The following is a 14,425-nucleotide window of genomic DNA, read 5'->3' as shown; positions in this document are numbered from 1 at the left end:
CGCATTATCAGCCTGACCAATCGAGAATCAAGCAACATCACTCACCCATCCTCATACTTACATTCTCAGCATGCGAAGCAAGTACGGGCGTAGCCATGTTAGTAGCCTCTACACGGACCCATGGCTCTGACCACCTACATAACCTAAACCTTCTCCAATGTTAAAAATCATCCTACCAACAACTATACTCCTTCCCACAGCCCTTCTATCTCCACCAAAATTCCTATTAATCAATACCACTATACACAGCCTCCTAATCGCCACCCTCAGTCTCCACTGACTACTACCCTCATTCTACCCACACAAAAACACAGCTCAATGAACTGGCATCGACCAAATCTCAGCCCCCCTGCTAGTGCTAGCCTGCTGGCTCCTACCACTCATAATTAAAGCAAGCCAAAACCACCTCCAACACGAGCCCACAACACGAAAACGAATCTTCATTACAACCCTGACCATGGTCCAACCCTTTATTCTCCTAGCCTTCGCAGCCACAGAACTAACCCTATTTTACATCGCATTCGAAGCAACTCTAATCCCAACCCTCATCCTAATCACACGGTGAGGAAATCAACCTGAACGATTAAGCGCAGGCATTTACCTGCTATTCTACACTCTTATTAGCTCTCTACCCCTTCTAGTCACCATCTTTTACCTCCACTCACAAATAGGCTCCCTACACCTAACAATGCTAGAACTAACCCACCCCTTACTCTCCCACTCATGAACTGGGTTCCTCTCAAGCCTTGCCCTACTGATAGCATTCATAGTAAAAGCCCCACTATATGGTCTTCACCTCTGACTACCAAAAGCCCACGTAGAAGCAGCAATTGCAGGCTCTATACTACTCGCCGCCCTACTCCTAAAACTAGGAGGATATGGCATCATACGAACTACTCTATTGATCGGCCCCCTCTCAAACCACCTACACTACCCATTCCTTACTATTTCCCTATGGGGAGCACTAATGACCAGCTCAATCTGCTTACGCCAAACCGACCTAAAATCCCTCATCGCTTACTCCTCTGTGAGTCATATAGGGCTAGTCATCGCTGCAAGCATAATCCAAACCCACTGATCATTCTCAGGGGCAATAATCCTCATAGTCTCCCACGGACTGACCTCCTCAATACTATTCTGCCTGGCCAACACAAACTACGAACGCACCCACAGCCGAATCCTACTCCTAACACGCGGATTCCAACCTCTCCTCCCACTCATGGCCACCTGATGATTACTAGCTAATCTCACAAACATAGCACTCCCACCAACAACAAACCTAATAGCTGAACTAACCATCATAGTGGCATTATTCAACTGATCCTTTATTACAATCATCCTAACAGGCATTGCAACCCTATTAACAGCCTCATACACCCTGTTCATGCTTCTATCAACCCAACGAGGAACACTTCCTACCCACATCTCATCCATCCAAAATTCAAGTATGCGAGAACATCTATTAATAACCCTCCACATCACTCCACTACTTCTCTTAATCCTAAAACCAGAACTCATCTCCGGGGTCCTCTAATGCAAGCATAGTTTTAACCCAAACATTAGACTGTGATTCTAAAAAGAGAAGTTAAACCCTTCTTACTTGCCGAGGGGCGGTTCAACCAGCAAGGCCTGCTAACTCTTGCATCTGAGTCTAAAACCTCAGCCCCCTCAACTTTTAAAGGATAATAGTAATCCACTGGTCTTAGGAGCCACCCACCTTGGTGCAAATCCAAGTAAAAGTAATGGAGACCACACTGCTTACCACCTCCATGCTTCTCACACTAACAGTCATCCTCTCTCCCATACTCCTTCCACTACTATCAGAAACGTTCAAAAACTCCCCAACCACCATCACTCATACTGTCAAAATCGCATTCTTCTGCAGCCTAGTACCAATAGCACTATTCATACACTCAAGCACAGACATCATCGTTTCCCACTGAGAATGAAAGCTCATTCCAAACTTCAAAATCCCACTCAGCTTTAAAATTGACCAATACTCCATAATATTCTTCCCCGTTGCCCTATTTGTAACATGATCTATCCTCCAATTTGCAACGTGGTATATAGCCACCGAACCGTACACTACAAAATTCTTCTCTTATCTCCTAGTATTCTTAATTGCTATGCTAACATTTAATTATTGCTAATAACATATTCCTACTGTTCATCGGCTGAGAAGGAGTTGGAATCATGTCATTCCTACTAATTGGCTGATGACAAGGACGAGCAGAAGCCAACACAGCTGCACTCCAAGCAGTACTTTATAACCGAATTGGCGACATCGGCCTCATCCTAAGCATAGCATGACTTGCCTTAACCCTCAACACCTGAGAGCTACAACAAGCCTCCTCCCCCACGCAAATTCATACACTCCCCCTACTAGGCCTCATCCTAGCAGCCATAGGAAAATCCGCACAATTTGGCCTCCACCCCTGGCTACCAGCCGCCATAGAAGGCCCAACCCCAGTCTCTGCCCTACTTCACTCAAGCACCATGGTAGTAGCTGGAATTTTCCTACTCATCCGTACTCACCATATACTCGCTAGCAACCAGACCGCCCTCACCCTGTGTCTATGCCTAGGGGCCCTATCCACACTATTCGCTGCCACCTGTGCCCTCACACAAAATGACATCAAGAAAATCATTGCCTTCTCCACATCCAGTCAGCTAGGCCTAATAATAGTCACCATTGGACTAAACCTGCCACAACCAGCATTCCTACACATCTCAACACATGCCTTCTTTAAAGCTATACTATTTCTCTGCTCAGGATCAATCATTCATAATCTAAATGGAGAACAAGACATTCGAAAAATGGGGAACCTTCAAAAAATACTTCCAACAACCACCTCCTGCCTAACCATCGGCAATCTCGCCCTAATAGGAACACCATTCCTAGCAGGATTTTACTCAAAAGACCTCATCATCGAACACCTAAACACCTCTTACCTAAATACCTGAGCACTACTCCTGACACTCCTAGCCACATCCTTCACCGCAACCTATACATTACGAATAACCCTACTAGTCCAAACAGGATTCACCCGTACACCAGCAACAACCTCAACAAGCGAAAATAACCCAACAATCACCAACCCTATCATCCGCCTAGCCCTAGGCAGCATTCTAGCTGGCCTACTTATCACATCATACATTACCCCCTCAAAAACACCCCCAATAACCATGCCAACTACCACAAAAACTGCCGCCATTATCATCACAATCCTAGGCATCGTCATGGCTCTAGAACTCTCAGCCCTAACCCACACAATAACCTTACCAAAACAAAATATCTACCTAAACTTCTCATCTACCTTAGGATACTTCAACCCCATAACCCATCGCTTCTTTCCCGCCAAATTACTGAACAACGGACAAAAAATCGCCTCACACCTAATCGATCTCTCATGGTATAAAAAAATAGGCCCCGAAGGCCTTGCTGACCTACAAACAATAGCAGCCAAAACCTCAACCGCTATCCACACAGGACTAATCAAAACTTATCTAGGAACATTCGCCCTATCCATCCTTATTATTCTATCAACTCAAACCTAAACCCAAACAATGGCCCCCAACATCCGAAAATCTCATCCCGTATTAAAAATAATTAACAACTCCCTAATCGATCTACCCGCCCCATCAAACATTTCTATTGGGTCTAACTACCCAAATCCTGACCGGCCTATTACTAGCCATACATTACACTGCCGACACAGCCCTAGCCTTTTCATCAGTTGCCCACACATGCCGAGACGTACAGCATGGCTGATTAATTCGCAACTTACATGCAAACGGAGCCTCATTCGTCTTCATCTGTATCTACCTACACATCGGACGAGGACTCTACTATGGCTCATTCTTGTACAAAGAAACCTGAAATACAGGAGTCATCCTCCTACTAACCCTAATAGCCACAGCCTTTGTAGGTTATGTCCTGCCATGAGGACAAATATCCTTCTGAGGTGCCACAGTTATCACTAACCTATTCTCTGCCATTCCCTACATTGGCCAAACCTTGGTAGAATGGGCCTGAGGCGGATTCTCCGTAGATAACCCCACACTCACCCGATTTTTCGCCCTACATTTCCTCCTCCCCTTCATAATTGCAGGTCTCACTGTAATTCACCTCACTTTCCTCCACGAATCCGGCTCAAACAACCCGCTAGGCATCATGTCAGACTGTGATAAGATCCCATTCCACCCCTACTTCTCCCTAAAAGACATCCTAGGTTTCATAATCATACTCGCCCTACTAACAACTTTAGCTCTATTTTCCCCCAACTTACTAGGTGACCCAGAAAACTTTACCCCAGCGAATCCCCTAGTTACGCCCCCACATATCAAGCCAGAGTGGTATTTCCTATTCGCATATGCCATCCTGCGCTCAATCCCCAACAAACTAGGAGGAGTATTAGCTCTAGCTGCCTCCGTACTAATCCTATTCCTAATCCCCCTCCTCCACAAATCCAAGCAACGCACCATGACGTTCCGCCCACTCTCTCAACTCCTATTCTGAGTCTTAGCTACCAACCTCTTCATCTTAACCTGAGTAGGCAGCCAACCAGTCGAACAACCATTCATCATCATTGGCCAACTAGCCTCAACCACCTACTTCACTATCCTCCTGATCCTCCTACCCACCACTGGAGCCCTAGAAAACAAAATACTCAACTACTAAACACTCTAATAGTTTATGAAAACATTGGTCTTGTAAGCCAAAGAATGAAGATTACACCCCTTCTTAGAGTTTTAGCTACAAAACAAACAAATCAGAAAAAAAGGAATTAAACCCTCATCTCCAACTCCCAAAGCTGGTATTTTACATTAAACTATTTTCTGGTCAATCCTTTCCCCCTAAACAGCCCGAATCGCCCCCCCCGAGATAACCCACGTACAAGCTCCAACACCACAAACAATGTTAATAACAATCCTCACCCAGCTGCTAAAAACATCCCAGCGCCCCGTGAATAAAACATAGCAACCCCGCTAAAATCTAACCGGACAGAAAACATACCCCCACCATCAACTGTAATCACCCCCAACTTTCAACACTCAACAAACCCTCCAGCAACAACCCCAACCACCAACACCAAGACAAAACCCACCCCATACCCCACAACACGTCAATCCATCCAAGCTTCAGGAAACGGATCGGCCGCTAACGACACTGAGTACACAAAAACCACCAACATCCCGCCTAGATAGACCATAAATAAGACCAAAGACACAAAAGAAACACCCAAACTCAATAACCATCCACAGCCAACAACCGATGCAACCACTAACCCAACCACCCCATAATAAGGCGAAGGATTAGATGCTACCGCTAACCCACCAAAAACAAAACACAACCCTAAAAAAAGCACAAAATACGTCATCTTAATTCCCACTCGGCTTTTCTCCAAGGTCTATGGCCTGAAAAGCCATCGTTAAATCTTAACTATAGGAACTTCACCCACAGGTAAAAACTGCCTAGAGGACAGGTCCCCCCCCTCCCCCCCCGGCCTAAGCCTCTATGCAATTTAAGCCTATGTACGTCTTTGCATTACACTGTACCCCCCATACATAACTCTATGTAAGCAGAGCATTTCTATCCATGCTACCAAGACATTTAATGTATGCCCTTACAGCATAGCCTGCATGTAAGCAAGATTAACCACTCCATGTACTACCTCACATAACACTCCATGTACCAAGAGTATCAGATGTAACTTCTCCCTCGGATAAATCAATGTATGTAAACCAACTACGCTCCTAACAAACAGACTAAACCTGACCACCCCCCTATCCTATCACAGGGACAATTCAAAGTTCATGTACCAAGGATATACCGCGGTTCCAACTAAGGCTAACGACATAACAATGTCCTTATCTAATGACAATCCAATAGTCCATGGTCCCAGGAATATCACAAATCTGTCATATTATTAAACCCATGCCACGCTGCTCTTTACTAACCCTTAAGCCACAGTGTACGGAAGTGCTTGGCGAGGCTCTCTGCACTGTAACAGGCCATCCCTGCCCCCAACCCTAACCTCTTGCTGTACCCTCAACACGCGTACTGGGTTATCTATTGATCTGACATCTCACGTGAAATCAGCAACCCGGCGTATGGAAGATCCTACGTTACTAGCGTCAGGCCCATTCTTCCCCCCTACACCCCTAGCACAACTTGCGCTTTTGCGCCTCTGGTTCCTATGTCAGGGCCATCCCCTGGTATTCTCTCCCAACTTGCTCTTCACCGATACATCTGGTTGGCTATTTATCAACTTTGTCTCTCTTAATCGTATCACTTAAACGTTTTCCTCTTTTGGTTCTCTTTTTTCTCTGGGCGTCTTCAATAAACCCTTCCAGTGCGGCGGGTAAATACACTCTGTTGACGTGGGCACCCATGCCTTGCGGCCTAACTCTTGCCCTCAAGAATCCCTGAATGAGACGGTTGAAGTATATGGGGAATCAATATAACACTGATGCACTTTGCTTTACATCTGGTTATGGAGTATCCACTAACCCTCTACTATGTTGCTATTTACTGAATGCTTGCTAGACATAAATTTCCATTTTTTTACTTCATCCAATTTCCTTTAATTTTAAAAACAACACTAGGGATTTTGCCCTAAATGTCTGTCACGTTTTTTTGCAAATTTTGTTCACATTCGTTCACACCTTTCATTGCGTACACACCAACGCTAAAATTCCATTAATATCTAAATTCGTTTTCATTCATTTCATTCCGTTCGTTTCGTTCGCTTCGCTCGCTCACCATACCCCAACCCCACCTGCAACGACGCTGGCAATTTCCAGCTATACCCACATACCCATCCGCCACCGTACCCACCCCGTCGTCGCTTATCGATACTCGATACCACCGTTTGCTGCCGGCACTGAACTCCCACTGAGAGCCTGTACCGTTACGCCACCACTTTTAGTGTTGGCGTTCGATACCACCGTTTGCTGCCGGCACTGAGCTCCCACTGAGAGCCTGTACCGTTACGCCACCACTTTTAGCGTTGGCGTTCGATACCACCGTTTGCTGCCGGCGCTGAGCTCCCACTGAGAGCCTGTACCGTTACGCCACCACTTTTAGTGTTGGCGTTCGATACCACCGTTTGCTGCCGGCGCTGAGCTCCCACTGAGAGCCTGTACCGTTACGCCACCACTTTTAGCGTTGGCGTTCGATACCACCGTTTGCTGCCGGCGCTGAGCTCCCACTGAGAGCCTGTACCGTTACGCCACCACTTTTAGCGTTGGCGTTCGATACCACCGTTTGCTGCCGGCGCTGAACTCCCACTGAGAGCCCGCAACGAAATAATAAATCTACCCATACATCTACATATGATGCATCATCCTCACCAAAATTCTATTAAAACTGACATACCTAACGTATACATCAAAACCACAAATTAAATCAACAACAACAAATCAACAACAACAAATCAACAAGTCCCTGTAGCTTACAACAAAGCATGGCACTGAAGATGCCAAGATGGCTGCCACACAACACCCAAGGACAAGAGACTTAGTCCTAACCTTGTCGTTAATTTTTGCTAGGCATATACATGCAAGTATCCGCGCCCCAGTGTAAATGCCCTTCGCTTCTTGCTAAGACAGAAGGAGCAGGTATCAGGCACACCTACAGTGGTAGCCCAAGACGCCTTGCTTGGCCACACCCTCACGGGTACTCAGCAGTAATTAACCTTAAGCAATGAGTGTAAACTTGACTTAGCTATAGCAACCCAGGGTTGGTAAATCTTGTGCCAGCCACCGCGGTCATATAAGAGACCCAAATTAACTGCAAATACGGCGTAAAGAGTGGTACCATGTTATCCCAGCAGCTATGATCGAAATGCAACTGAGCTGTCATAAGCCTAAGATGCACTTAAGGCCACCCCTCAAGACGGTCCTAGCACCTACGACCAATTAGACCCCACGAAAGCTAAGACACAAACTGGGATTAGATACCCCACTATGCTTAGCCCTAAATCTTGATACTTGCCTCACCAAAGTGTCCGCCTGAGAACTACGAGCACAAACGCTTAAAACTCTAAGGACTTGGCGGTGCTCCAAACCCACCTAGAGGAGCCTGTTCTATAATCGATGACCCACGATACACCCGACCTCCCCTTGCCATGGACAGCCTACATACCGCCGTCGCCGGCTCACCTCTACTGAAAGAACAGTAGTGAGCATAATAGCCCTAACCCCGCTAACAAGACAGGTCAAGGTATAGCCCGTGGGGAGGAAAGAAATGGGCTACATTTTCTAAGATAGAAAACCAACGAAAAGGGTCCATGAAACTACCCCTAGAAGGCGGATTTAGCAGTAAAGCAGGGTAATGATACCTTCTTTAAGTTGGCTCTGGAGCACGTACATACCGCCCGTCACCCTCCTCATAAGCTACTACCCCCAAATAACTAATACACCCGCCAGCCGAAGACAAGGTAAGTCGTAACAAGGTAAGTGTACCGGAAAGTGCACTTAGCATAACAAGACGTAGCTACAATGCTAAAGCATTCAGCTTACACCTGAAAGATATCTGTTAACCACCAGATCGTCTTGAAACCTGACTCTAGCCCAACCACACTTCAGTTCCCAAAGCTAAAACTCACTTAAACCATAAACTAAAACATTCTACTAACTCAGTACAGGCGATAGAACAGAACTACCCGGCGCGATAGAGATTTGTACCGTAAGGGAAAGGTGAAATAGCAATGAAAAACCAAGTGATAAACAGCAAAGATGAATCCTTGTACCTCTTGCATCATGATTTAGTTAGACCAACTTCAAAATGCGTAGCTGGAATTGCCAGTCCCCTTGCGGCTTAAACGGGTGAACCCAGAGAGTATCGTAACGCCTCAGTGCTTATCTCTTGGCTACTGGGGAGACCAAAAGCCCTAAAACTGAGGGAAACGGTGACACACTTGGTACTAGGGCACTGAAGGAAACTAATTGCAGCGTAACTTTTTAAATCGAGCTCGCTGGCTCCACGAGAAGTTTGAGCAAGGCACCTGCTAACTGCTAACACATCACTTTTCTCATCTGCAGCGTGTTGGTGTCTTTGTTCCTAGTTACTTTCTCCGTGTTGCAACAAAACAAATAGCTTGCTTTTGTTTTCAGTGAATTCAGCTAGCAGTCGAGCAGCTGTCTGGGTGAGCAGCACCCTCACCCGTTTGACTGTTTGCAAAGCTGCTGTTCAGCATCAAAATCAAAATCATTAAACTTCAGCACATTTCCCCACTGTCTTTTCTGTATAAAGAACAGACCTTTTTTTTTCCTGATCAACCCCTCCATCTCACAAAGAGATGGAGAAAAATTCAGGAGAAGGGAGTGTTGGCTTCAGTCACAATTTCATTCTGTCAGGCGAAAAAAAATGCACTCCTGTTTAGCTGTTCATTTTGGGGAAGATTTGACCTGTGTAAGCAGGTCTTGCCTTTGATGGTTTTTGTTTCATGTCAGCGTGTATCATTTTCACCTGTCTCATTGAAGGGTCACAGAGGAAAATGTCTACAGAAGGAGGAAGGAAACTATTAAAAATACAGAAGTGGTTAAATACTCAGCAATTTTTATTTGCAAAGCTTTCCCAAGGCTCCTATGAAAATTCCGGCCAAAGTTGCTCGATTTTACTTAAACTGCTAAACTTTTTAAATTGTTAATTTAAAGATCTGCCTTACAGAACTTGATTTTCCAGATCTGTGGCCAGTGTCAGGAGCACTTTTCTCCACGTGTGCCTTGCTGGTTCAGAAAACCCAGATTTTTAGGCCCCACTGATGCGTAAAAGTATGTGTATTTCAGAAAAGCACTTCCGCTTCGACTGCAGAGCAACAAGTCAAGCTGGAAGATATCCTGCCGCTGGCTTTCACCCGCCTTTGTGAGCCGAAGGAAGCTTCTTACAGCCTGATCAAGAAATACGTGTCTCAGTATTACCACAAACTCAAAGCAGATATCAGGTAGGTGCAGGAGTACCTGTTTGCAAGCAGAGCTCCAGAACAGCCGTGAAACGCAGCATTCCTCTGGCTTTGCCTCACTTCACAGGGATTCAGTTCAGTATTTCAGCAGGCAGGTGGTGCTCTGGGTTGTAGAGCCTGCAGGAAAGCTTGAGAAAAGCTGTGCCTTTTCCTGCATCCCTCCACACCCAATCTTTGTTCCTGACGCTGACATCAGCGTTACTCTACGCGTCTCCGCCCTTAACCAAAACCAGATCCCTTTAGCTGCGTGGATGTGAAGGCGTCTCCTTGGGATCTTGTCCCGCTTAGTTCTGGATGCTGTATTACAGTAATCTTTTAAGTTTGCCCATATGGAGCGGGTCAAGGCTTGGGGAGGAAGCAAATCTAGGAAAACCCTGTGCGTCATCTCTTACAGGGGCTTGTACTCAGTCCCTTGTTTGTCTGTGAGCTGATTGACTCGTTGCCCACCGAGTCCAAATGTGCTTTTCGAAAGGAGTAAATCCTTCCAAGTGAAGCCTGTCTGTTTCTGGATGCTCAGTGACACCAGGAAAGTGTCGCAGTTGAATTTCTGCTAATGTACATTGTTCTCGTGTAATCAACACTTGCTGACAGATCTCCATTTAAAATGTCTGTATGTAGGCAGATGCCGCTTGTAAGTACTACTCTGCTCACACTCTGTATAAAGCGTCGTTTCTCTGTTTGTTTTTTAAGCTGTCAGTGTGTGTCAGTAAAGCTTTATCCTCCTGTATTTCAGACCCCAGCTGTTGAAGAATGCCCTGCAGAGAGCTGTAGAGAAGGGCCAGTTAGAGCAGATCACAGGGAAGGGAGCGTCTGGGACATTCCAGGTCAGAGCCAGAGTTCATCTTGTTTTGTTGACTGTACTGACCACAAGCCTTGGCTGTAAGTTAACGTGCCCTCTCCAGTTTTATTGGGTACACCTTTCTTTAGCAGCCTGTCATATTCAGGAGTTGTCAAACTATGAAGCAGTAGGACTCTTATTCTCCTCTTGATCTACATTTCTGGAGCAGACCACCCTGCCTTCCTTGCTTAGCGTGCTCCACACGCTGCTTCAGCTCTGACTCACTAGCCAACAGGGGAGATGGTGGGGTAAGCTTTCCTTTCCATCACTAATTGTAAGTGCAGTAGGTACCCCAGGTGCCTACAACGTCCTTTTCTCATGTCTATGCCACAGAAGTCTCTTGGGTGCATTTGGTCTCTGGGATGGAGGAAGATCTGATTGATTTCCTTCCCTGAGCGATAGGCCCTTAGATTGCCACGTCCTTGCAGTGTATTTGGGGCCTAGGACAATGTGTTACCAATAAAAAGCACTCCAGGCCAGTTGACTGAATAGGCCTGTCCTCCCAGTTAAAGCTGGGAGAGCAGCGTTCCCTGTGCAGTGTTTTAATAGAAAACGTATCTGTGCTAATGCAGGAGCGCCGACCCACCTGGTGCAGAGGAGCTTGTCCTGACCTGGTTTGGGAGAATTTTGTCTTGATGCTTTTCTCTTCCTCTTTGGAAAATAGCTGAAGAAATCAGGGGAGAAGCCCCTGCTGGGTGGGACTCTGATGGAAGACGCCATCCTGTCTGCTATTGCGGCCATGAACGAACCGAAGACCTGCTCCACCACAGCGCTGAAGAAGTATATCCTGGAAAACCACCCAGGGACCAACTCCAACTTCCAGGGTAAAGTACTGATATGTGTAACACTTCTCTTTTACGTGCTGAAGGAGAGTCCTGCAGACACAGGTGTCTGTGCAGCACCTTTGAACTATTCCATTGAGCTTGCTGGGGAACTGACAGCTGCTCAGCTCTTTGTGCTGCAGAGATGCTCAGTGTTTTTAATTACCATTAGTTCCTTTCAAGCCTGACAAAGGCTAGTTTCTGAGGCATGATGCATGTTTCTCTTGTCTATAGCACATTCCCAGGAAGGGGGAATAGCATTCAAGTAGTTTATTGTTCTTAAATCACCAAGTTGATTTCATCTGTCTCTCTCTGTTTTGAAAGGCTACAGCTTGGCATAAAGGCAGTTCCTAGTTACTTTTTATTTAGAGAAGTTGCGTAGTCTAACTTAAAAAAAAAAAATTCACAAGCACCCCTCTTACTGCTTTGTTTGAGGTTCTTTGGCTCTGATTTTTAAAAGGTCAAGCAAGTGAGGAGAGAAACTAATCCTGTTGTATTTGGGAAGGGATTTGGCATGTCTGTGTTCCCAGGAATGACATTAATGCCTGTTTTGACTTTTGCATTAGCAGAAGCAATACTACCAGAGACTTTAAAGCAGGTCTTCTAATGGCTTATTTGCATTATTTGGGCTGAGCCCCAATGCAGTTGTTTAACGGAGGCTGGAGGTCATTTGAAGCAGGATGAGCTCGCAGCGGTCTCAGCTGGACTCAAACCTAAAAGTGCATCAGTTTGTTACTGTGGTTTCCCGGGGCTGGTGTCATTCCTCAGGACGCAGGGACAGAGGGGAGATTGCTGATCCCACACTCTTCACCTGGAGCTGGAGCATGGCATCAGCACGGCTGTTTGATGCAGGGCTTAATGACAGAGAAAGGAGCACAGGTTCCCTCACAGCAGTGGGAGATAAAGTTGCCCTGAGGCCTTCTGCCAATTAGAGACTGATGTCAAGTGTGACATCTTAATCTTGGGGCAGGGAAGAGAGTTTCCAGGCTTACTAAAGCCCTTGCACGATTTATTTTCAGGACCATTGGAAATTGCCCTGATCCTTAGAGGCCTGTGTTTAGTCAGCCTGCAGCGCTTGCCGGTCTTGCAAGTCAGATAAGGAAATTTCAGCTTGCAATCTGTTGCTTTCTTTCTCTTTCCATTATGTAAAAGGAATTTTGATGATCTCTGCTCTGTTTTAAGAGCAAACAGAGGAAGAGCTGGTGAGATGTAGAAGCGGGCGGGTACGCACTGCAGAGCCAGGGCTCTGTGCTCCTCCCTATTTTATACCTCATACTTATAACTGGACTTGACTGGAGTCAAATCCTTTATGTGCTGCTATTGATCTTTGGTACCCAGAGCAAAAACAGCCTTATGTTTTGAACTATGTAGATCCTAACGTTGCAACGCTTATTATTTAATGGATACAATCAACTCAATTGGCTGCACAAGCTCCTCCAGTGCCATACAAAGTCAGATGTTTCAGCAGAGGTAGCCTGTGAGCTGGTGAAGGTATGGTGTTGTCCCAAATGATTCTTTTGCTGTGAAATGTCAGTTCTTGGGAAAAGCCCATTTCAGGAGCGTTGGATAAGTGGTTGGAGTGATACCTTTGCATTAATAGTACAGAACAGATTCAGGTGACAGTTCAGCCAGTGTGTTTCTTTGGATTTTTCTCTTTCCATTCCTCAAGTGAACCTCTTTGGAACGTGCTTGAGGGCAGGCCTTGCTTTTCCCTTGGTTTGGAGGGAGCTAAATATGTAAATAGTCCTAGTTCAAGTTGAAAATGGTTTTGAACTGACTAAACAACTTCAGCCCTTTGACAGAGACAAAGATCCCCTGTCCCTTGCGCAGTTTTGGTTACAGAATTGCAGTTCACAATGGGACAGAAGACTGGAATTCAAAAGTGCATTTGTCATGTTTCTAGACCAAATATTTTCCCTTTTTTAAAAAAAAACCCCAAAAACTAAACACAGAATGGGGAAAGATGCACCACATATGAAATTTCGAACAGGAGGAGGGTAAAGACTTGTTTTTTAAAAAACACTTTGGAGAACAGGCTGAAGAAAGCTGAGACTTGGGTTAAATTTGGACAGTAGTAGTTACATGGTGCTGTTGAACGCATTTATGAAGGAGGATCCTTCACAAACGTGCACTGTTCTTGACTTCTTCCTTTGGAGAATTTATAACCACATTTGCTAAGTGTTCAGGAACAAACACTTGTATCTTCCTCCTGAAAATTAACTGCAAGAGGATTTCCCTTTAAATAAGACATACTAAAACTTCTAAATGCAGTGGTCTAGCTGGGTCTTACACACAGCAGCTGCTCTTTGAGTGCGGAAAGAAGCAAAGTCTTCACAAGTCTCCAGCCTCCAGTGCTGTTTCATTCCTCTGCAGGTGTCCTGGGCAGAGGAGCCTTTATCCTGACTCTCCAGCTGTGATTTCAGAGGGCACTGCTGAGAACAGTAAGGTTAGACAAATGGATAAAGATAGTAACACAACCTCTCTCTGATTTTTTTTTTTTTTTTTTCCCCCCACAGTGCATCTACTGAAGAGAACCCTGCAGAAATGTGAGAAGAATGGCTGGATGGAGCAAATTTCTGGAAAGGGCTTCAGTGGAACCTTTCAGCTTTGCTTCCCTTATTATCCTAGGTAAAGAGCTTGGCTGTAAAATGTTGTTCAAGATAAGTGTCACCTAGGTCAGCCAGAGAGCAGTGCTGAAGTTCATAGGCCAACCTCCTGTTTACAGTGAGGTTTGTGGAGGGTTTAGTAACTGATGAACACAGCGTTGTCACCCATACTCTAGACAATGACATTACTTG

General features: G+C 45.6%; 1 protein-coding gene and 1 long non-coding RNA gene across 4 annotated transcripts in view; one reads left to right on the top strand and one right to left on the bottom strand.

The window, feature by feature from the left end:
- LOC137671193 (dolichyl-diphosphooligosaccharide--protein glycosyltransferase 48 kDa subunit-like) overlaps positions 1-14,425 on the bottom strand; it is a 37,218-nt gene that overhangs the window by 20,927 nt on the left and 1,866 nt on the right. The window contains exon 4 of one of the 3 annotated variants that reach the window (XR_011049401.1): positions 9,967-14,059. Coding sequence is in view for 2 of the 3 variants with exons in the window: in XM_068414607.1 (XP_068270708.1) it covers positions 14,022-14,059 (38 nt within the window). In the remaining variant the exon portion in view is untranslated. Of the gene's footprint in view, positions 1-9,583; positions 14,060-14,425 lie in introns of those variants that run through there. The other 2 variants (XM_068414607.1, XM_068414608.1) reach the window with 2 other exon arrangements.
- On the top strand, positions 10,676-14,269 carry LOC137671195 (uncharacterized). Its single transcript, XR_011049403.1, has 3 exons — positions 10,676-10,792; positions 11,471-11,630; positions 14,144-14,269. It is a non-coding gene; the product is annotated as an uncharacterized lncRNA (long non-coding RNA).

Source organism: Nyctibius grandis, chromosome 17 (assembly GCF_013368605.1).
Source record: "Nyctibius grandis isolate bNycGra1 chromosome 17, bNycGra1.pri, whole genome shotgun sequence".
Lineage (NCBI taxonomy): Eukaryota > Metazoa > Chordata > Aves > Nyctibiiformes > Nyctibiidae > Nyctibius > Nyctibius grandis.
This window is presented reverse-complemented; position numbering and strand designations above follow the sequence as displayed.